This window comes from Rhyacophila brunnea, unplaced genomic scaffold, assembly GCF_057557595.1.
Source record: "Rhyacophila brunnea isolate RB1 unplaced genomic scaffold, BYU_Rbru_1.0 scaffold_5, whole genome shotgun sequence".
Taxonomy (NCBI): Eukaryota; Metazoa; Arthropoda; class Insecta; order Trichoptera; family Rhyacophilidae; genus Rhyacophila; species Rhyacophila brunnea.
The window spans coordinates 4,560,397-4,583,449 of NW_028233170.1; the positions used below are offsets into that span (position 1 = coordinate 4,560,397).

At 34.9% G+C, this 23,053-nt stretch overlaps 1 protein-coding gene across 13 annotated transcripts in view; it reads left to right on the plus strand.

Moving 5' to 3' along the window:
- LOC147065940 (protein ultraspiracle homolog) overlaps positions 1–23,053 on the plus strand; it is a 78,428-nt gene that overhangs the window by 44,625 nt on the left and 10,750 nt on the right. For 4 of the 13 annotated variants that reach the window (XM_085955973.1, XM_085955971.1, XM_085955970.1 and 1 more), the window contains exon 2: positions 21,565–21,866. The exons of 1 other annotated variant lie outside the window; for it this stretch is intronic. In XM_085955973.1, the coding sequence (XP_085812099.1) occupies positions 21,782–21,866 (85 nt within the window). In that variant the 5' untranslated portion in view covers positions 21,565–21,781. Of the gene's footprint in view, positions 1–21,507; positions 21,885–23,053 lie in introns of all 13 variants that reach the window. 8 more of the 13 variants (XM_085955967.1, XM_085955968.1, XM_085955969.1 and 5 more) reach the window with 3 other exon arrangements.

Consider the following 23,053-nt stretch of genomic DNA (forward strand, 5'->3'; position numbering starts at 1 on the left):
AAGTTCGAGTTGACTATAATAATATATTGGTAGCCCTTCTGTGGACCGCGATCCTCGTGTCTAGCTGAATGTCCCCTGCAGTTTACCCGTCTGACCCCTGCTTCGTCATACCGCGGTGCTAGACAGTGACGTTATTGCGATTTTACGACGCAGGCGCGTTCTCACCATCCTAAGTATACTGCGGCTTACGAAAGGTGAGCACTACAATCGCAGACATGACCCGGATAGTAACAGTACAATATTATAGTTCGTGATAGTCTCGTATATATATTATGTATTAGAATAGAGAGAATCCAATTCCTTTCGAAAGAGTTAACGTTGTCGACTTAGATATCGACGTTATTAAATACATACGAATTTACGAGATCATTTTATAGATTTGAGATGTAGTAGATATCACGAAATTATACATTAAATATGCCTGTACAGGTATGCCGAAGGTATTGATTATTATACGTTATTAGAAATATGTATAACTACTTTGTTGATCGGTTCAGAGTATTTTCATTGGGGTTGGAATTATTCTTAAAATTCGGTATTGTCACACCCTCGATTGTCCCCATTGAGGACGTCTCTGAGGGTCTAGAGAAGCCGGAATCGATATTGAGCTGACGCATAGTGAATGTTGATTGCAGAAAAAAATAGTAAATATTAAAAAGCCGGCAATGCTGTAAATCGCGGCCATTAAAAAATATCTGCAACGTCGCCATTGTAGACCGCTTTCAGCGGAAGAGGTCGCTGAAAGCGCTGTCGTAAAAGGCGCTTTCTCCTTGAAAGCGAAATGGAAAATGGCGGGCAGATGCTATTAGACACCAAATCGTAAACATATACATGTCGTCCTCAGTAAAAATAATTTAAATGTATATAAAATGTGGTAACCAATGTATTAACGTAAAAATAAATCTCGCCGTTTCCGACTACAATTCCGGTGTTTTATTTGTTCACTCCGAAGTCCTGATGACAGACGAAACACCATCATACTGAGCGAGGAGATGAATGCCTCTTCTCGCTCACGACTTGGACGGAGATGTCAGTATCCTGTTGTTATGGAACGGCGGGATTAACTTCATATAAACTCATTTTATATTTAAACTGGCTTTACTAGAAGGTAATGTGTAAGTACCTATAATAGATTATGTTTTTTAGACAATAACTTGTTAACAGTCTGATTTGATGCAGTGATTGAATGCAGTCGATGCGTCCTTCTTTAAGGTTGAATTAAAACTTAATTGAAAACCTATTTTGATTCTATATAAAACAAACATTAAAATTACGCATAGCATTCTCATACAGTTAGTTTGATAATAAAATTGTATGCTTACCTATAAAACAATATCCGTTAGCGGTTAGAACGAAGTTTGAAACAATGAGCGATAAAGATGCATTGCATTCAGTCGTTTAGATTTGATGAGAACAGTGCTGCGATAAAGCAAATCTTTGTCAAACGCATTGCAGAAATTCATTATGCTGCTTATTAATACTTGATGAGAATACAATATCAAATCAAAACTGCAGGGCTATAACACTATAAAGGCTATAACACTATACTATTTTTCCGAATTTATAATTATTAATGTTAGTGTTAAATTAACAAACTATCTCGTTTTAAATACTTTATAGGTTTTTAAAGTAAGTATCTGAAACCACAATTTTCGATCTTAATGATTGCGTAGCATTTCTTGTCTTTCCAGAAAAAGAAATATAAAATATTACTTAACTTATTTTAAGTTGTGGCTACTAATTTAGGTTGTTATTCAAATATTAAAATAACCGCTAAGCCCATGGAAGTGATCAATACAAAAATAGGTTCAAAAATCCAGTAGGTATTGGCTGCTTCCAGTGATAACGAACGTCAAAAATTCTGGTAGTTTCTGTTTTGACTGTTATTCCTTTATGTTATTCGGGATCAGTTTCATCCGTGCTTTTCATTTATTTGTACTTACTACCAGCGAAAGTTTAGTGGGTAACCGGTCGCAATTAAAATTCAGTAAATAAGTCTTATTTTTGATACATTATTAAGTGCAACCATTGTGTAAAAATAATATATCTAACATTTTATAGCATTTGAATTTTTAGTAGCGGTATGCCACTAAACTGTGTGTGTAGTAGGTATTATATAATTTTACATTTTCAAAAAAATGTTAGAAATGCGCACGGTTCTTCCGCGCAGTTCCATTCCAACAGATTAATAAAATAAATGAAAATTACGTTGCTGTCATTCGCATTACGTATCGTAAAATAGTTATTTAGGCAATTATAAGTGCGCAATAGTTTAGTGACGTTTCTTAAAATAATGGGGACCATTTGGCAAAGCATGAAAAGGATTTATTTGAAGGTTTTAGAAGACATTGTAGTGATTTGGATGACTTAATTAATAATTAATTGAAGAGGCAATACCTTTTTTACGTACGCAGGATATTTTCCTTGGCATTGACAAAAAGTATGATTAGATAGGTTCTAACTGTATAGAGTACTATAGAGGGACTTTAGGCAATTCTTTTCTGTCATTATTCCTGAATTATAGATGGCAGCTAAAGTGATTAACGAGAATTAAGACATTCTTGAATGGGCGTTCCACCTAGTATGTACTATTATTGAATGTACTTACCTATATTATTTTATGTCAGCGCTCACGCTTGGTGGTTTTTAGTAATATAGTCGATCCGAATGTATTCTGTAAAGTAGTGGTCGGCTCGAGTGCAAGGTCACCGATGCAATCTCGCGCATTCGCTGTTCCGGTCGCCCTGCACCGGACTGCGCTCGCTGCAGCCGGGCAGCGGGCTCCGTTTAACGGTGAAAATCGATGAAAGTATTTCTATGTTAACAAAAAATAGCGCTCACCAAAGATTGAAGGTCAAGGGCTCGAATCCCGCGGATTTGATAACATTTATGTGCTCTCTTTCATACATTGCATTTATATTTTATACTAAAAGTTTGGAGACGAAGATTACGTTTCGAAAGCCTTCTCCACTTCGACTACAATTTTCTAGTTATCTTTTGTAAAGTTATATTTGTATAGTTTCGAGGAAAAGCAAGAAAATTGATGTGACTATTCTGTGGTCAATATTTTATGAAAGAAACATCAAAGAATTTGAGGAAGCGTTATAAAATACAAATATTTTATGGAGGTGTAGAGATGATAAAATTGTTATTTTTAGTTAAAATTCCACTGTTTAAATATCGTGAGATTTACCAGGTATCACAACTGCCAGGACGATGTGAACGAATCATTTCATGAAAACACAAGTATTTTTATGCACCTATACTAGGACGGATACAAATAAAATAGCACACTACTGCAATTATATTGCACATACACATATCACACACCGTAATTATAGCACACCAATAAAATGGTTAAAAATATATTATTATGCACTTACATCTAGCTGCGTATACAAATTCCGGTGCTAAATTTTCTTTGTGGCTCCCTAGTTTTCATCAACACATTAAAACAAATGTGTACGATTTTTGGATTTTTTTATTTTGAATATCGAACAAGGAAATTTTGTAACTTTACTATCAATTAGTAGACATAGATTTTACCTTATAGTCCAGCGACATAGGTCGGAAAATGCAACGAATTATGCACTTTTGTATAAAAGCATGAACTTTGGCATGATAAGAGTCATTCTTTAGATATTGAGAAGCTTCAAATTTACCCAGGAGCCCCTAAATTCCAAAATGGCGATAATTACAGTCCGATTTACTTAAATGATAAAATTTGTAATGCAGACATGTATTTTTTGGCTTAAAGTTAAACTTGATATTTTTTAATAATTGTAAGCCAATGAAATACTAAAATGGCGGCCAAAAATCACATTTTTTATCTGAATTGATTGATTATTTTTAAAACTATTAATTAATTTCGCCGTTTATTCGATAGTTTGTGGTCTTTCAATTCAAATAGTTTGGGTATCGAACCTCTGTTGAAAAAAATCGTAGTAGGTACCTACCTACTTAGTAGAAAATGCATTGATGATTTAATTAATTTTTATTGTACCTAATATGCACTTTGCGGTGATATTTTTGTAGGCAGGTGTAGTGCTGTATAATAAGTGGTATGACACTGCACACTGGTGACAAGTAGATTTTTTTGAGCATTCTTTTATTATACTGCGTAAGATATTTTATAAAAAAATAATATATTATTACGATATCAAAGATTTTATAAAATATTCCATATAAAAGACATTAATTGTCAAACATCTTTGACAGTCTATTTATGCGAGTTACGAATGTTACGACCCCATTGTTATTGAAAATATCATTTAAATTTGCACAATTTTGATGTTGCGGATTTGGTACGTTTGAAGACAACACATTTAATGTGTGTAGTCTAATTGTAATAATTATACCTAAATTAGGTATATCTTATTAGTTGCATTTTCCGAATTAATTTTTCGCGTTTGCATTGTTTTGGTTCATTGACTACAAGCCACATATTAATATGACATGTATATTATATTTACATGCATAGTGAATGCTTTGATTGCTATCTATTCCCAACTGCATACTTGTCCATTATTTTGCTGTATCAACTAAACACAAACGTACACATGTTATACATATCACCTAGTTTGTTATTTGTTTATCTAACAAAAGTAAAAGTGAATTCGGTAGTTGTGTGAAATTATTAATACTCAATGAATAACGTATTCTGTATACGTCATGTATTATTTTACATTATTACTTGGCCAAGTTCATGTACATATTAATACACTAATACATCATATTTTTTATTCACAAAGGTTTGCAATTGAGAATGGGCATACGGAGTAGACATTTATCTATAAGTGAGGATAGTCACATGCATTCGCCAGTGTCATTCTTAGGGAAAGTCCTGCTCTTTAAGCAGGCTTAAAATGCCCCTTCTACGATCTGCTATGCTATATTTATATTATGTTAATTACATATTTCATCTCGATTGTATTAACTCTGACATAACTACATCTCTGTTGATGCGATAGTCAGCGCATTGTTAGACAAAAAGTAGTCTACTCGTAAAAGTTTCACTATTCGTATTCCTTCCTAAATTGTTAACCCATTAGCAGCAGTCAAGTAGTGTGTACGCTACCTGCATACCCCGCGGGACGTCACTGCATTCGTATTAAATTTATGAGTGTATATATGGAGTAATCGGTGGCGTGCGGTCACTTTTGCTTGTAGGAGTTCTTTGAAAAAAAACACACATTTGGATTTTATAACTTGACTCTTGGCAGCTGACTGATGAAGTATTATGGTATGTGGTGATGCGGAGTGGTAGGTCTGATATGTTCTAAAATCTAACCTAACACTGTTTACAAACAATAATGTAGGACTTTATTGATTTTTTATGGGGATGCTCCGTATCTTTAGCATCTACGAACCGCACGCTACTGATATTTATCCACTAGGTATTATCTAATTAAAATGTTGTATTAATACTATCGACCGATGGTAGGTACTTGATGGAATTTGAATTCTAATGGATTTTAGTTTTAAGTGCTAATACTTTGATACAAAAAATAAAAATAAAACTACTCTCGATAGCTGCCGATGACAGTCTTGTGTATAGAATAGATGCGCGGGTCTATGAGTAGGATCGTTTACGAAGGACTCCTTTTCTTCAAAATATGCTACGTCCACTAGCAGGTCATAGTAAAGTAATGGTTTTTTTTATTGTTTTGAATCCAATTTCCAAGTTTAGTCAAATCTCTATAATAACTGTTTATCTCATGATTTATGATATTATTTACGTAGGTATACAAACGTCAAAAATGCAACCACGTATTAAATTGTAATGGTAATTTACGCGCGTACTCAAACAATAATATTGTCTCTCTCTATGATTGATTGCCACGAGATGTTCGGTGTTGGTATGTTCATATTATTTTACAACATATTCGATGAGAAAAAAAAGAAAAACAACACAAAAATAGAAAAAAAACGTTATAGAATAGATGATGCCACCAATGTCGTTTGAATGAATATTTTTAGCAACGTGTTTAGCACATCTTGCTTTATCATGCGGGGTTTCTAGTTTCAAAACTGAACATAAGTAATTACATCGAGCAAACCGTGTTGTGAAAAAAAAATTCACCTTTCAGAATATATATTTTTCGTTTAGAATTATCAATTTTATTTATTTTCACCGTGCTCGTTGCAGTGGCGAAGGGTGACTTTTGGAAAGAGGTAGGGTGTCGAGATCAGAGAAAAAGAACAAACTTTTCAGGTACGGGAAAGAAGTAGATAATACGATATTACTGCTACTAATGAGTAGGTACACACTAATGACATACTAATTCAATGATACTTCAAAAACTCACTGATGACATAAAATTGAGCGAAGAGTTTAATAAATTACGTATTTTTCAAAACATTTATACACATCAAAAATCATTAGATAACATTTCTTTTTATTAAAAAAAAACAATCTATATTTATATGGGATTAAACGCCGTATAAATATATTTTTTTAAATTATCTAATTATTAATTATTTTGTTCATGACAACAATATTATGCGCGATGGTTTTAAGCTCCGCGATATAAGCCTATCATTTTCATACAATTCGATAGACTGGCCGGGGTTACATGACGTTAAGTTCATACGAAAAATAATCACAATTCCTTCAGAGATAATCGACATATATTTACGTCAAGACATATGGCACGCTGTGGTATATATTTTTAAACCTTTGCAGATTGTTTTGTAATCTGTATACTACATTCCTTCATATACGACATATTCTGTCGTTGGCAATTAAAATTATTTTTATAGAATATAAAATAATCAAGTGATCATATTATAAATATGTCAATATGCAATTAAAAAATATTTGTATTAGAAGGTAGGCTTTAAATAATCGCCTAGTATGGAGTCTTCGCCACTGGCTCGTTGTTTACATTGTCGTATCATTGGTATATGGACGAAGTGTGTGGAAAATAATACAATAACTACCTACAAACATCCGTGTCCGTTAGAATCAATTTAATGTAATATTTTGATTATGATTACTGATGGGCGATGGCTCTACAGCCCGGTGCGGGGTTTATCAACGCGTTCCCCAATCTCCTCTCCGTTGCTCTGGAACGGCAGCTAAACTTACTGATAGTCTGGAGATTCTTTCTTCACCGACCTGCCACCGGTATCATGATCTTCCGACGCGTCGTCGTATTGATAGTGAATTGTACGTATTACATTTCGCCGTAGCACAGTTTTGTCACTGGATTATGTAGCACTGTAGGTAATAGGTACAAAATTGTCATTTTTTTCCATAGTTTCCCGACTACAATTTAGTTAGGTCGGTAGGTATTTTAATATATTGTTATTATGTGGGGAAGTTGTAACTACGAACGCCACTTTTTAAAATGGATGCGATTTTTTTCTGTACATAATAATATCTCGTTTGAATGTCAATTGATTGGCGTAGTTGTTTTTTTAGACACCGGTGACGATGATAATGCACTTGAAAATTTTCACGGTCGCCGGACACACGGCAGAGGACGCGTTGCTCACTCGCCTAGGCAACTGTTGTATTATTGTTTGCTTTTTTTACTACCCAGTTCAGTTAGGTGCATTCAATCAAAGACACACTAAGTTCGACGCTACGTTTATGATTTTCGTTATTTAATGTGCCTATCTCGTATTTATTGTTATTGATTTTTTGACGTAGCAGTGTGAAATAACGCAAAAAAGTCGATAGACTGATATTTTCCTCCAGTGTTATTTTATCATAACCAGCGCATCTATTCTATGCACAAGAATGCTATCGGCAGCTATCGAGGGTATTTTTGTATCGAAGCATTATCACTTATTGTAACAATTACAATAAGTTTGTTGTAAATGTTACAATAAATGCTATGTTTTAACAGCACCTCTCTTGGGTTAGAGCGAGATAAGACAGTTTTGACTGTTTGGTTTGGACGGCTAACTTATTGTAACAATTATAATACTTAGATACAAACATAATATGAAAAACTACCCTCGATAGCTGTCGATAGCAGTCTTGTGTATAGAATAGATGCGCATAAGCCCTATCGCACATTGAAAATCGTCTCGTCTGGAATACGGTCATAAATCAAAACCGGGCGCAATGTTGCATATTTCTTCCGTGCTCACAATGTTCTCATTCTACCTGCCCATCATGTCGAGTGAAAATTATTGTTACACTCGACAAGAAGATATTTTTTTTCTACCAAAAATGTCCCACCGATGTTATCCGCTGCAGTACATTAAATTACGTGCGTTTTTTGAATGACAACAAAATCACATCGACATATTCGACGTGTTGCCGTCGAAACGATTTTCAATGTACGACCTGTCTAATGGTTGTCCACTAATCACTAAATGATTCGTTATCCTCCATAAATGCACGATATCATCAGGTATGGTTTCTTAAATCTTGTTTTTTTTCTAGGTACTAAATCCAAAGTAATCGCTGTTGATTATCAACAATTTCATAATAAAATCGTACGCATGAAAGAATATGATGTGACGACAGTGAGTATCTACTGGATCTTAGCTGGATGTAGCAAGACTTAGGATGTCAAAAATGTGTCTCACTCACATCGATACTTCGATACGTCTTTTCTTCCGATATGACATCCTTAAGCATGGTCGTCGTATCTACAAATTTCGTGTGAATTACTCCGGGAAAATTTCATCAATTTATATATTAGCGATATAATATTAGGTATGTGAATTCTGTCTTTCCAATAGTTCGATGTCACCTTTTGATATTTTAATTGACAAGGGTTGTAAAAAAAAAACCTCTGAACATTTGCTATTATATAAACCACTATTATTCGGATAAATGCTTAGCGGGTTTTATTCACAGAGATATTTTTATTTTTCACAAGAATAACATATTGCCCTGTTCATTTGATACGATGTTTCCTATACGAAAAGTTCCTCGATACTGCGTTATTGTAAAAGCGTACATAAGTGAAACGGCAAATAATTTTCAACAGTATGTGGAACGAAATTTCGCAGTCGTCGCCAATCGGAGACTGACAGTCGAGGTGTGAGCACGTAATTTGTTTTGTGATGGCGTCGGAGGAATATATTCTTAAATCGTGTAAAGATGACTAAAAAACGTTCCGCATGTACTTGAAAAAGAAAACATGTTAATGAATATACTATTATTATTACGAATATAATAATAAACATAACATTAAAAGGATGCATGTTGAATTTTTATGACAAATTATATTTCGTTCCGCTCGCGTCATTTGCACAATCAGCGCATCGCCTAGTCACGATCACGGAGTATAGCCTTGTGTACGTGCTCAATTATTTTTTCATAATAATAATATATTATGCTAGAATTTAGTATTTGAGACTGTGACTGAATTAATCTAAATAATTATTGATACAGATTCACCAGTATAAGTTTTCCACTGAGTGAGGGCGCCACATGTTAGCATTTGACGTAGGTAATATCATTCTACACTTTTTATACTGTGATGAACTTAGTTCTAAATTCGAACACCGGACGATTTATGGTGGTAGATCTATATGTTACTATATTGCTGAGTCGCTCTCGTTGTGTAGATAGTTATTTTATTAAATTAATATAAGATTAACTTTATCGAAGTTTTTGTTTGTTTGTACCTACCTATATTATTTATGTGTCAATGTTTCTTCTTTAGAGTCGGTGAACAGAGCATTATTGGCTTGATTGAATTTATTGCCTCCAAGGTTGTTTTGTCATCTCACAAGTTTAAACACTTGACCAAAAACTGGTGTCTGATGTTTCAATTTTTTTTAAATTTAATGTTATATTGGATTATACGGTAAAGAGGGAGGAGACAGCAATGTACTTTTTAGTTTATGTCTCATATGTGTAACCGATTTTTGTCTCAATAAAGAACCTACCTAAACATAAATTTCGATATGGATAACAGTTTAATTGTTTAATGTCTAGTTCAGACCAAGATACATGTGAAATTGAACACATTATCATAATAGTATAATGTTCTGTAAACGTTTCTGTATCAATACAAATGTAGGTAAGTGCAGGGTCCCCTATTGGAAAGTTTTGAAACTCGACGCGCGTCCAACATTAACAACAACCTAACATTACCATAAAATTAATGTACTTTGGGTTTACGTCGAACATATTTGTGCGTTTTGATCAAAACAACAATTTCGACGAGGGCACGCGTCGATACTTCCGATGGAATACTAAATATCTCTCAAACATAATAAAATATTATAACCACACTTAGTTGTTTGTTTTGTTTTTTTTTATCCACTACTTATTTATTTTTTGTTGCCATTAATTAGTATTTAAATGTGTATATTTATAAATAGGGCACATATTATACGGTTACATTATTCAATCCGTGATCTCAATACTCGAACCAGGTACCTACCTATCTCGAATTAAGCCGTTTTATCGTATTCGCTGTACAAATTCCACCGTTTTCCAATTTCTCTCGTCTCTAACCCACAAATCCATCCATTGTAATGTTGCGGAACCTCAGAATACTCCCCGTTACGTAGGTCGTGGAAACAGCATGCACTGATGACGTAATCAACCCTCCCTCGCTTACCTGCATCGAATTTTTGCATTCCTCTCGCCATCCTCCTCTTCCCCGCCCCGCCACCCTCTCCCACCTCGCAACCTATATTTGACCTACCGACCCACTCATCGAGACACCCTCCCCCTATCCCTCCGCCCTCCTAGACTCGCCTCCTTTTGCACTCCGCTGTACTGCCGTGCCGTGCCCAGTGGGATGTCGATGAGTGTGCCCCCATTTTAGAATTTTTCCCCCCAGAGATGGGAAAAATTCCCATTTATGTATTTTTTCGCAGACTCAATTATTTTTGTTGTGCCTTTGTCATGGAAAAGTTTTATTTGGCTAAGGTTTTTATTATTTCGTCGTTTTGTTAGAGCCTGTGGCAAGGCTGACTATTCGTTGTTATGCATCTTGTATAATATTATATACCTCTACACACGAGCATATTAGCAATTTAAATTATTTAGTCGAATCGGTAAATTGTGTATTTTAAATTATGTAACTTTTTTTATGAAACTAGATAAAAAGTATGACATTTTCTTTAATTAATATTGAACGGAATAAGTTTCACTTTGTCGCCAATTAAACTAGGCACGTACTTATTTCTTCTTCTTCTTCGATGGCGCTACAGCTCAAGTCGAGCCTTGGCCTCCTCCACCGCCGTCCTCCAGCCGGAACGGTCCTCCGCACGTCTTTTCCAGTTCCTGATTTTTAGCAGCCGGTTGTCATCTTTTGTAATCTTTTGTAATGTTATTACCGTACTTATTTATGTTTATATATATTATTATGTATTATTGTCGTACTTATTTAGTTGGTATAAATATGATGCCGAGCAGGACTCGAACCCGCATCCATTTGAATCCGGCCAATGTGCTTTACTCATTTAGCCACCTTCACTCTACCTAATAACGACAGAATTAATTATATTATTAAGAATGTTACATTCTTAAATCTTGTGAATTTTTCGTTGAATAAAAATATTTTATCCTATTTAGTTATTTATTGATAGGTATAATAAAGTAGGTAATTTGGATTTTATGCCATTACAATGACTACTTGTCACGTATTCGTTTCAATCATACAATGATATTGCGATTATTGGGTGTGGTTGAAGCTATTTGGATTTCGGATCGTACTGAGTGTGGTGGTTTCCATAGAAGCAAAACTGCGGTCACCGCCACAAAATCACATTGTCATAATATGGCAGGTACGTACGGTAGCGGTAGTAAGTCTCCCAGGAAAACCATCTAGTCTCCGTAAGGTATCTTCATGATTTATTGCTATCCAGTATCTTAAAAAAAACAACTGTGCATAGTTGGAGTTCGGTTTTGGGAATATCCCGACGTGAATTCTCGAGAAATTTTCTAGAAATTTTCGAGATTCTCCATCCCGAATCTCGAGAATTGAAATTTTTAACATTTCGGGATTTCTTTATTATCAAATATTAATTTGAAAAAAGATTTTTCTATATGAAATAAGTGGACAGAAAATACAAAACAAGACTGATCGGGGCATTTAACGCAATTAAGCCAACGTCGACTCAAAATGAGCGCAATTTTTCAACATCAGGAAATTTTGTGTCTCATAAGCGTACGCGATTGTCAGACGCAACCATTGACAGTCTTGTGTTTTTTGAAATTCTATTTTAAAAAGTAATGTTTTGAAATATTTTTGTTTTCCTACTTCTATTTTGTTTGTCTTCTTACTTGAATAAAAAAAATCAGTTTTTTTGGAATTTGTCTGTTTTTCTACTGATTTTAGGGTTTTTTCAGGTTTCTTTTTATTTTCTCGATTTCTCGAATGAAATTTGAATTCTCGTGATTCGAGATTTCCAGAAAAGATTTCTCGAGAATTCTTTTCTGGAAATCTCGAATCACGAGAATTCAAATTTCATCATTTCGGGAAATCCCGAATCTCGAGATTGACATTTTATCGGGAAATACCCAACTCTATGCATAATACACTATAGACGTAAGGTCATAGGATATTATTAATACATTGTAATTATTATTAACTCGAAACATTTGTATGTTTCATCATAATGTAGGTATGTGTAATAAAAATAGCACTTCTGCCTGCCTCCTCACATCATGTAGCAATTCTCTACCGTTGTTATGCTATGGTTTTTAAATAGTCCAACGGCGATCTAATAATCAAGATTTCTGCAGCAAAAAATATATAAATTTCGTCACTGAAAATGTCTACGTCTTTGGAGAGCGCATTCACTAGTCTTCCAATTTATAGTAAACTAGGTACTACATTTTTACCGGCATCTGTCAAAAACCGCAAGCATTTCAAATAAATTCCATCATAATTTTAGTCACCGAAACAGTCAATTCCCTAATTGTTATAGGTATTAAGTTTATACAAGATAACCTAACCTAATCTAACCAAATTATTGTTTACTCAGGGCGCTTAAGTGTTTCGGGCTGGTCCTGTACGTAACTACTTCATTCGTCGAAAATTTTCGTATTATGCTATAAAAATTGACCTCTAAATAAATTTAATTTTAGTGCTTTTAATACTTGCAAATGTAATTTTTACGAGCTATAAAAGTTTATTGATAAGAAAATCATCAATTTTTACAGTAATCCTAATTTATTCATCGATCAGACATTATAAATTTTAATATCTTCAATAAAACATTAAGCTATCGCCAATGCATCTGATATGCCATTGTATTGTATTCATTATGCAGTTATTCTCAAAGTTTTTGGTGCCATCCTTCTTTACGTGTAATGGCGGACGTATAATTATATTAATATAAACACAATGCGGTCGTCGCTGTAGTGTAGGTCATATACTCTATACCAGTGGTGGCGAACCTATGGCACGCGTTTGAAGAGAAAAAAATACATATAATAATAATAAATGACAGACAGAGCATTTTACACAAAACAGCAGGCAAATACTCTTCAAGAATAAGCATTACGTTTAATATTAATATATAATTGGATAGGTCGGTCCTTAGTCTTTATCCGTCACATATAATATTATCACACTAACCTCATCGGGCGGCGGGGATGCCGGGCCGCGAACCTTTAATTTTGAACGGCTTACAATGCTTGAGACCACTGTTGCGAGAGAATGCCTCAATTCTGGTGTTTTAAAATTTTTAAAATTTGTTTACTAAAGAACCAAACTAATCAATACACTAACAAACAATTTGATTTATACCTACAAAAAAATGACTGCACCAAATAAGAAACAAAAACTTGGTGAAGCTAGTAAGTAGTACATAAGTCTGGCATATATTTTAAAATTTTTATTGGTGAACCGAAATGTATGGCGAAATTGAAAAATGTGATATAGCTATATGTGTGCTATGTTTTGTGAGTAGAACATTATCATTTTTGTATAGCATTTTTATTTTTTTTCCCTATGAAAAACTGCTCGGCACGTCAGGCAGTTGAAAAATAATATTTCGGAAATTTTGGCACGCGTACGTAAAAAGGTTCGCTAACCCTGCTCTATACAATCCTGTTGTAGGTTTCGCGAGAGTTCGCCGAGCTCTTGAGACTTTTCTAATAAATACTCAATGCGTATGAGTGGGGTGAAGCAACAATGGAGAGGGGTTGATTTCTGTCATTTATTTATAATAATATTATATTATATTCATACGTACCTAAGTATCTTAGTTTGCGGTCCAATTTATTTATTACTCGCTGAAGTGCCCGGCTTTGCACGAGGTCGCTTCATAGATCGACATAGGTACACAATATCTTAATTAATGAAACAACAATAGTTACATTCTTCAATATTAAAATATCTGTATCTTGGCATGCATACAACATGTCAAAATGAAAATAATTCTGACAGCTCCCTAGGACCTACTCCCCTCTGACCCTAGGCATAGTCATACTAATCATATAAATAAGTGAGCTTATGTTATGCGTGATCACGATGGTTAGGGTACCATTTTGAACGATGTGAAAGAAAACAGATTTTAAGTGCTGATTTTATATGAAAACTGATTTCTCTGGCTCTTCAAGAGCTCAAAAAATCATTTTGTTTATTTTTTTTTATAGAATTGATTTTGTTTTCAAATATCGAACATCTCCATAGTCAGATTGAGAAATACCGATCGAGAAGCGAGCAATGCAATGAATACACACGTTGTGTTTAGCGCGACATTCGTATGCGCGTTTCCGTTTTGGCCGCGGTCGCCGTTGAAGGTCACCTGCATAATGTGACGCGCTGATGTGATGCTGTATCGCTCGTCCGGAGACGGCGCTCTTCCATTCCACTCCCACTTTCCGCCTCTCACCCCGCACTCCAGCCCGATTTCCATTTCTGACTGCATTTCGCTTCGATGTAAAATTTTTATCATAAGAACATATTATACCTAGTCATAATCGATGAATGATGATTATCTACTCATTTTAATAAAATTATGCTATAAGTATCTATATACCTAGATATCCTTTGGGAGATCACTTTTGTGGTGTCAATCCTGAATCGCAATTAATTAATTTATTATTGATGAGTTTTGGTTACGTTTTTGGTGCGTTAAGATTATAAAAAATATATAAATTACCTCTTTACAATTATTGCACTTTGAATGTTAATGAGTAAGTGATGGGTGGCTAGGTCACAGGTAAATAATACGTTAATTGCTTGTTATTCAATTTCCCACACCCACACTGCAAGATTGCTTATAAACTGTATTACAACCGTGGTGTTAGTCATTATTAGCCTTCACATTTTGCAGATCGTTCAATTAGACGCAAAATGCAATGGGTGAGGGTAGATAATGTAATTTCATTAACGCAATGTGGTCAATTAATATATCGTAATACTTTGCTACCACCAACTTTGATAATCACAATTAACAATAAAAATATTACACCAATCTCAACATTTTGATTAAGTGAGTTTTTTTGTAACTTTACTGAGGGGCAATTTGAAATAAGAATTTATCTCCTGCTGATCTGCACATTTGAGACGCTGAGAATGACAGAATGTATGACTATCTTACTCCATAAATAACATAAAAAGATTTTCATATACTATAATTATTGGTTTGATCTATTTCGAGGCCCTCTTTTAATCTGACGAATCGATTGCGTCGTCTGTGTCAAAGAAACGCGCCGCTGAATGCAATGCGATACTATGAGAAATATCTCAATGTCTTCATGAATTGAAAAGCCTAATAAGTTTTCACAGCCTAGAATTGGTAGTTTTGAAAGGACTTTCTGGATTAATTACCTACAAAACACACCGTCCAAATTCGCTGTAGGAATCTCACATGGTACCTCTGATGGAACAATTCCTATTTTTTGGACACGATCGTGTTGAAGATTATCGAGAACGTACGAACATATCCGAATTAACCTTGAGCTTCCAAGTGTGGCCGCACGTAGCGTATCCTGTCTTGCGTTTGACATTTTTAACAACAACATAAATTTGACGTTTACATAATGAAGGCTACCTGTCTTTATTCAATATTTTAACAGATAATAATATTACAAAACAAAAATTATACCTTGGTAAATACAATCAGCAACTTGTTATTTGTCTAAATTTCATTTGTTGCTTACTAGCAGCTGAGCTTATATTATGAACCAGTCAAATCAAGCGTCAACACGATTGAGTTGGTAACCGAATCGTTCCGTTTAATTGCTATTTACAGACCTACAAACTGATCTAAAAAATGGATGGGAGAGCCACGGTCGAAACTACCCAAATCAAGACTCGCAACTGGACAGAATCTTCAAAATTACGTCCATATAGTAGTTCGTAGTTCCATTTTTGACCGTTCTTTAGTTAAGTTTGTAGGGCTGTAAAGTCGACGATTGCTCACGGCGATCGTTGAATCTGGTTGGGTGTGCGAGTCTGCTGGTGTAATAGGCCTTTAAGCTGTGTGTTGCGGATTCGGTTCTGTCACTTTATTTAACTTATAATTTGCAATATTCGCTCATGTAAATAAATACATACATTTGAATAATCGCAGCATAAAATCGTGATCATCACTCACTAGTGACGCAACAGCTATTCTGTAACAAAACAGGAGTCGCCTATCGATCGGCTTGCATTCTGTTCACGGTCCTTTTCATTAACTCCAAGACCAAGTACAAGTACATATTATTATGGAACGGTGTGTTTGTATATCGTGGTGGTTGCAGTTGCGACCTTCGCTGCGCCGTTAGCGCTCGTTATTCGTTGCTCGCCACGCCGCTGCGCTCGCTGGCCGTTTAACGAATCGTTAATCGAAAGTCACACAATGACGGATGTCGGTCTGTGTTCCGCTTCACGATTTTTACCGACATTCAAAATACTCGTTGTAATGATAACATTTGTGTAATTTTCATGCTACAAGTGAAAATTTCATAGTTTACATGTGCATCTGCGTTAAAACATACAGTCGAACTCGGTTATTACGATCACGGATATAGCGAGATCTTTGATGTAACGAGGAAACATTCGTTGACATTTTAGTTTATGATTTTCTCCATACATTTATTCACTTGTGTAACGAGTTACTTCTCGGGTATACCGAGCAAAACTGTTAATTAAATCGTTTAAAACACCATTTTCGACCCTAAGCAATACGATCCGACCGGGCAGTTAACTAGACCCATGCCGCCGAGGTCAGATTACGTTTATGACACTAGTGAAGTGTCTAAGTACTTAATTGGTGTTTTCGCCGACAACATTGAATAAGTATCCACGCCTATGGTTGAAATTGCATGTAAAAAATCCAAGCTTTGTGAAGTCAGTAGGTATTGTTGTCTTTATTAAATAAAAACAACAATACAATGCAGTTCCACCATGAATTGACAGTTAACAAAATAAAAGAAAGTCAGTAGGTACTTACCAGCGCCGGCGGCTCAGCACTTCATTACAATAAACAACTTATTTTGTAGTTTATGAATGCCATACTTGTTTCGGGGATTTTTACGATGGTTTTCAGATATTTTATGTTCTATGCTTAAATAGAACGTGCCGCGAAAAATGTTATATAACGATATAACGAGTAATGCTTAAACGAGCAAATTCAGTCGGTCCCATCTTCCTCGTAATAACCAAGTTCGACTGTATAAGTACTTACATTACGTAATATCATAGAGATATCTATATTATGACACTGTCATCTTAAAATAAATAACCTCCACTCTATATTACCACGTCACTGATTGTTACGGTGACCATCCTCCTATAATTTAGACCTAGATTCTAGATGATAGTCATTTAATTGAGCGCGTTGTCCTTTGGATTTATTTTATTTAGACAAACTCACTTTTATTTGTCCTTTATTTTGAAAACACTGATTTACTATTGCCAATCCGGAGAAAACATCCTTCACATTCGATTGGGAAGAAAAGGTCAAGAATGTGGACTGCAGTCATAAAGCAGGTGCAAGGAAAAAAATAGGGTATACTCTAACTAAGCACACGGTAAAAATATTTTGATAACAGAAAAAAATCAAGAAGCAAATATAATAAAGGTTTCGACTCGCACGTGTTTTCAAATTCCGTCAATATTGGCGACCGTTTTTTATATTTACATTAATATTTCTAACATTGATTCAAAGATGGCGTCGGGATTTATCGAAGTTTTTCAATTATTATGTTAGTTAAAATGTAAAATTTCGTATACCTAGGTAAGTAGATTTCTTGACGCTTCCCAAATATTTTCGCGTCACGATCACTACAAATTATAAGATCTTCGCGGCACACTGAATAATAGTAAAGTTACGTTGCTACATACTTCTTTACACACAATCTATTTACATATGTTTCCTACTTTTACCTGAAAAAATAACGAGTAAGTACGTAATCAATAATGTTTTTTTTTTCACTTTAGCATTAACTAACCTATTATTTTACAAGGAATCGTTTGAGTGTTGGATGTCAACTTACAGGCGTGTTCCATAAAAATCAATAGTGTTTTTATTGTGGGTCTTAATGCTAAATGTATCAATTTATTTTAGAAGTAAAGGAAAAGCGTAATTTCACAATTTCACTTATATTTAAAATCATTACACCATTCGATATAATTAGCATGCTATTTAAATTTGGTAATTAAAAAGTATTTATCTAGTCAGCAGTCAATGTGTTGAATGATACGTAAAAAAATCTTACAATAAGATGCATGCGCTCACTTAAAATAGCATTACTTTTTAATATCCGAGTTGATGCTTGAAAGAGCTATTCGTCATGCCTGTACGCGATAGATTCCCACAGAGATTTGCGGACGCAGATGGTATAACATAGGTTTTATTGTCTTTTCTCCAATATCCTACGGATACATTTTTTAAGAGGACTGAATATTTTTTGATCTGAAGAGTTCGATCATTCTTCAAATTTGGGATGTCTTACGGCACACTTCCCGAATCTTGGCATACACCGGTTGGGAATCTCTGCCTTAGAACTGAAACCACCTTATAAAAATAAAATGTATCATATTGTATGAGTATGGTTACTGATTACGTAATGTCCATTATGTTTTACCTATTCTTGTAGGTACTTAGTTTACTTATGGCCAATAATAATAACATCTTACCACAAGTTGTGTTATTCTGACATAATCTCTGCGGGAAACCGAAGCAATATCGCTTTCATTTACAATGTGTCGGTACAACGTTTCGCCTTTAAGAAAATGATTCTCAAGAAAGCCTTTCGAGGACACAGCAATATTGCGAATTGTCATTGTAAACTAGTAATAACAAAAGTTTTCTATGACATATTTTTTATTATGTCTACCGATTTAATTTTTTTGTTTGCGATGAAATAATCATGATTGCTATAGATATGGCGATAGTAAAAAAAATATAAACATTTTGTTCAAAAGAAAAAGACATTAGAAAACAAAATCATAGATTACTAGTCAAATAACAGGTCACAGTGGAACCGGCAAGGCATAAATTCGCCCAATAGCATCCGACTTAGCTTGGCGTGTGACTGAAACTCTACACTACATGTCGCATGCCTCCACGATTTGCTCCGTAGTTTGATTCTCTCCTTCAACCCCCACTTATGGCATCATATCATAAAGCCTACGCCAGGAGCTCGTCCAACAGATTCACAGTTCGAAGGAGGTTCCTCATGCCCAATGCTAGCCAGTCATGTCGCCAGGCATCTCATGCTTGTTCTCAGTCTGAAGCTCCTCTCCTGTAATCCTGAAAGGATTTCTCAAGCGAATACGCTTCTTTGGTGGAGACATTCTGTCAGCATAGTGCGAGCGTTCTGTGTTGTTTAATTAAAATAGAACACAATATTATAGTATAGTCTATAGTACCCATATTATAGTCTCATATCTGAACAATTTGACATGGAGACGGATTTACAAGAGTATTAAACTCATTGTGGTACCTATTGAAGAAATATGATTAGATTTCTTTTCACGTTTAGGTGTCGAGGGTCCCAACGGCTGTTGGGTGAACGTCTTACTTGTGGTTATATCTGCTGACCAGATTTTCACTGCCAGAATCAAACAGCTGAGTGAGAGCGGTGCTTAGGCCCATATAAAAAGTGTGGGAAGTGCAATCCTCAGCGTGTAATCACATCCGGTGGCTGTGGATAGTGATGCTTGCGCGCTGTGTTCGTTCTATAACACTAATAGTTCACAAGCTAAACGATTATTCTGCTAACGAGTTGTAAATATTAATTTAAAGTCCTGTAATGGTCGTTCATCAAAAATATGTTCTCAATCACGTTACAGCAAGATTTGATGACGCCAGACGGGATGCAGACATACTGACAGATTGGCTTTAGCTGCGATGCTAAATTTATTATTTTATAATGGCCTGTTATACGATTAAAACGATTAATTCTTTGACATTGAAAACTCGCTGGTTTTGATGAATGATGCGAAATTTGCCACTCAGAATGTTAATTATTAATTTTGAGACTTGGGCGTGTCTCATAATTGCGTTTGCAAGACCTAGACAGGAGAGGAGACACAGGCGTCCATTTTGATTTGTTTATGTTTTGAATTTCATATGAAATGATTATTTTTAAAATACCTATCGGACCTGTTATGTTTACTCAATGAATGAGTTAGCAGTTAATGTTAATCATTCACATCCGTTAAGAGTACCTAATGCGTTTATCTGTTTTCAAAAATTTGTATTTTCATTTGAATTGATTAGAATTATAATATTTGTATAAAAATACTGGCCAATCCGCCTTTGGTCTCCTGCATCATCAATTAGTATCAACTAGTCGTCGAGTTGCAAAAGCCGCTCCGGATACTCGTATTTTGCAAATCCACTTTTTAGAACAGCCTTTTTATAAATGTCGATTTTAGTGGACTGCTGACAGTTATATATTTTTTCTTTGTTTAATAATTGGTTATCCATAAATGAATTCGTCACACGATTTTCGATATTTTAATCTCACCTCCTTCCACTCATCGTCATTAATTTTTTACCTTCTCCATTCCAAAAACAAACAGGTAGATGAAGACAGATTCTTCTTGCATTGCAGCCACGACAAAATCGCTTTGGAACGGTGGTAGTGTAATTTGAAAGAAACTATGCCTACACCTAAATGAGACTGCCACAAAAATCTGACACTATTCTACAATGTTCTCACGGAATATTTTCTTAGGATTTTTTATAGTTTTGTGATGTTACATTCATCTACGTAAGGCACTGGGCTCCTACCCTGGGGCTCCGAGTTCGAAGTTCTCAAAACCGGGGTGTTACACTTCTACCACTGTTTCACTACACTACTGTCATTAAACCTCATGACCTAATGTAGTACTAAAAAGAATATGTATTATGTGTAAGTATTAAGTACACAATATATATATATATATTATACAAATAATAAAAGTAATTCTTATACAAATACATAGAAAAAATCACATCCCTGTGATATATGTAGGACACGCAAGTTGATTATAATATAATGCCTTTTTTATTTAGCGTATATTTTTGGAGAGTTAATCTTTCTACTACATATACCTAATTTTCTATTGAATTGACTGGAATATATATTTTTTTAATTACTCAATACTAACTATGTATTAATTAATATGTTTTCTGTATAAGCTATGTTCAAAACAAAAACCATTTGAAATGACTTTAATTATCTAAAATATTATATAGGCGTAATAAGGGTTATTCTATAATTTACGAAAAACTAACATAGTCATAATGTGCTGAAAAACAAAGTGAGAATCTTGGACTATTTTTGTGGTGAAAAGTGTCAAAAAGGTTCGTGACAACCCGACAATGGTCGCGATGCGACTTGCCGCCCGGATGACGCTCGGGGGTCGTGCGTAGGGTCGCGAGAGATATCGCCCAGGACCCCGTCTGCGGAGTCATGATGAAGAAGGAGAAGCCGATGATGTCGGTCACCGCCATCATCCAGGGCGCTCAGGCGCAGCAGTGGGCTCGCGGCTTCGCAGGTTGGACCACCGACCAATGTAACCGGGACATGCTCTTCCAACTTTTATGAATCGTTTTACATGTGCAAGAAAGCAATGCCGTTTTTTACATCGTTTACATACGTTTCGAAATGTACATAATATAGATTTTTATATTATCCACATTCATAATAATATATCCATATAATATCTTCAAATTACCACAGTAACTTTGGAAGGATTATGCAGTTGAATGAATCTACCCCCGATACGTGTCGGCCTATAATGTCGTGTGTCCGACGGTTAACTTATTGAAAGAATTAACCGCCTCAATACATAATATGATAAACTACCCTCGATAGCCGCCGAGGCTTGTGTATAATATAGGTGCGCTGATATCAATTACACCTTGATGATTAAAATAATTCTAAATATTAAGATCATCATCGTCAATGCTCATACAGATATAATAATTTTATGTAGGATGTTCCACATCATTTTGAATTGTTAGTATTTTCAGCTATTATTGTTGACTTCGATAAGTGTAACTTGTCTAGCTTTTCACGTTGTTAATGGGCCTAAAATCAATCCTTTACTGAGCTGATTGTATCGGTCAGAATATCACCACCTGTCCACCGCGAATATCATACCACCTGTCACCGGTTACACCTGGGGATAGTTAATTATCTGTAGATATCATTCAACATAATGTTATTATCCATCCTCCACAATTCCTGGCCGCGTTCACGTGCCGAACCAATTACACCTAGTGGAGGTTGTGTTCTGTGACAACAGTTTTCTGTGGCCAATTAAAGTTAATTATCTGCGCCCTATTGTGCCAGTGTAGGGAGCATGTAAGGGTACTTTTTATTATTTTATTTAAACTTGGGTAGTTTGATTTGAGTTGTAAATTTATGCATTCCAGTTACATGTTCGTCATTATATTTATGTTGTGTACCTACAATACATACATAAATTCTAAACTCAATATTTTATTTCGTGACAAACAATATTTCTTGATACTTGGCGTAATGATTTATTTATCCATTAATGACAGTATGTAAATCCGAACGGCATTGCTTTCTTATAAGTCATATTTTATAATTATTTCCAGATTAGAAAATAAATGTATAATTGTGATAATTAACTTGTGTGTAATTAATATTGATAATCTGTGACCAATATTTTCTCAGATGTTTTCCAAATGACTCAGTTTTGTTTTCACATTT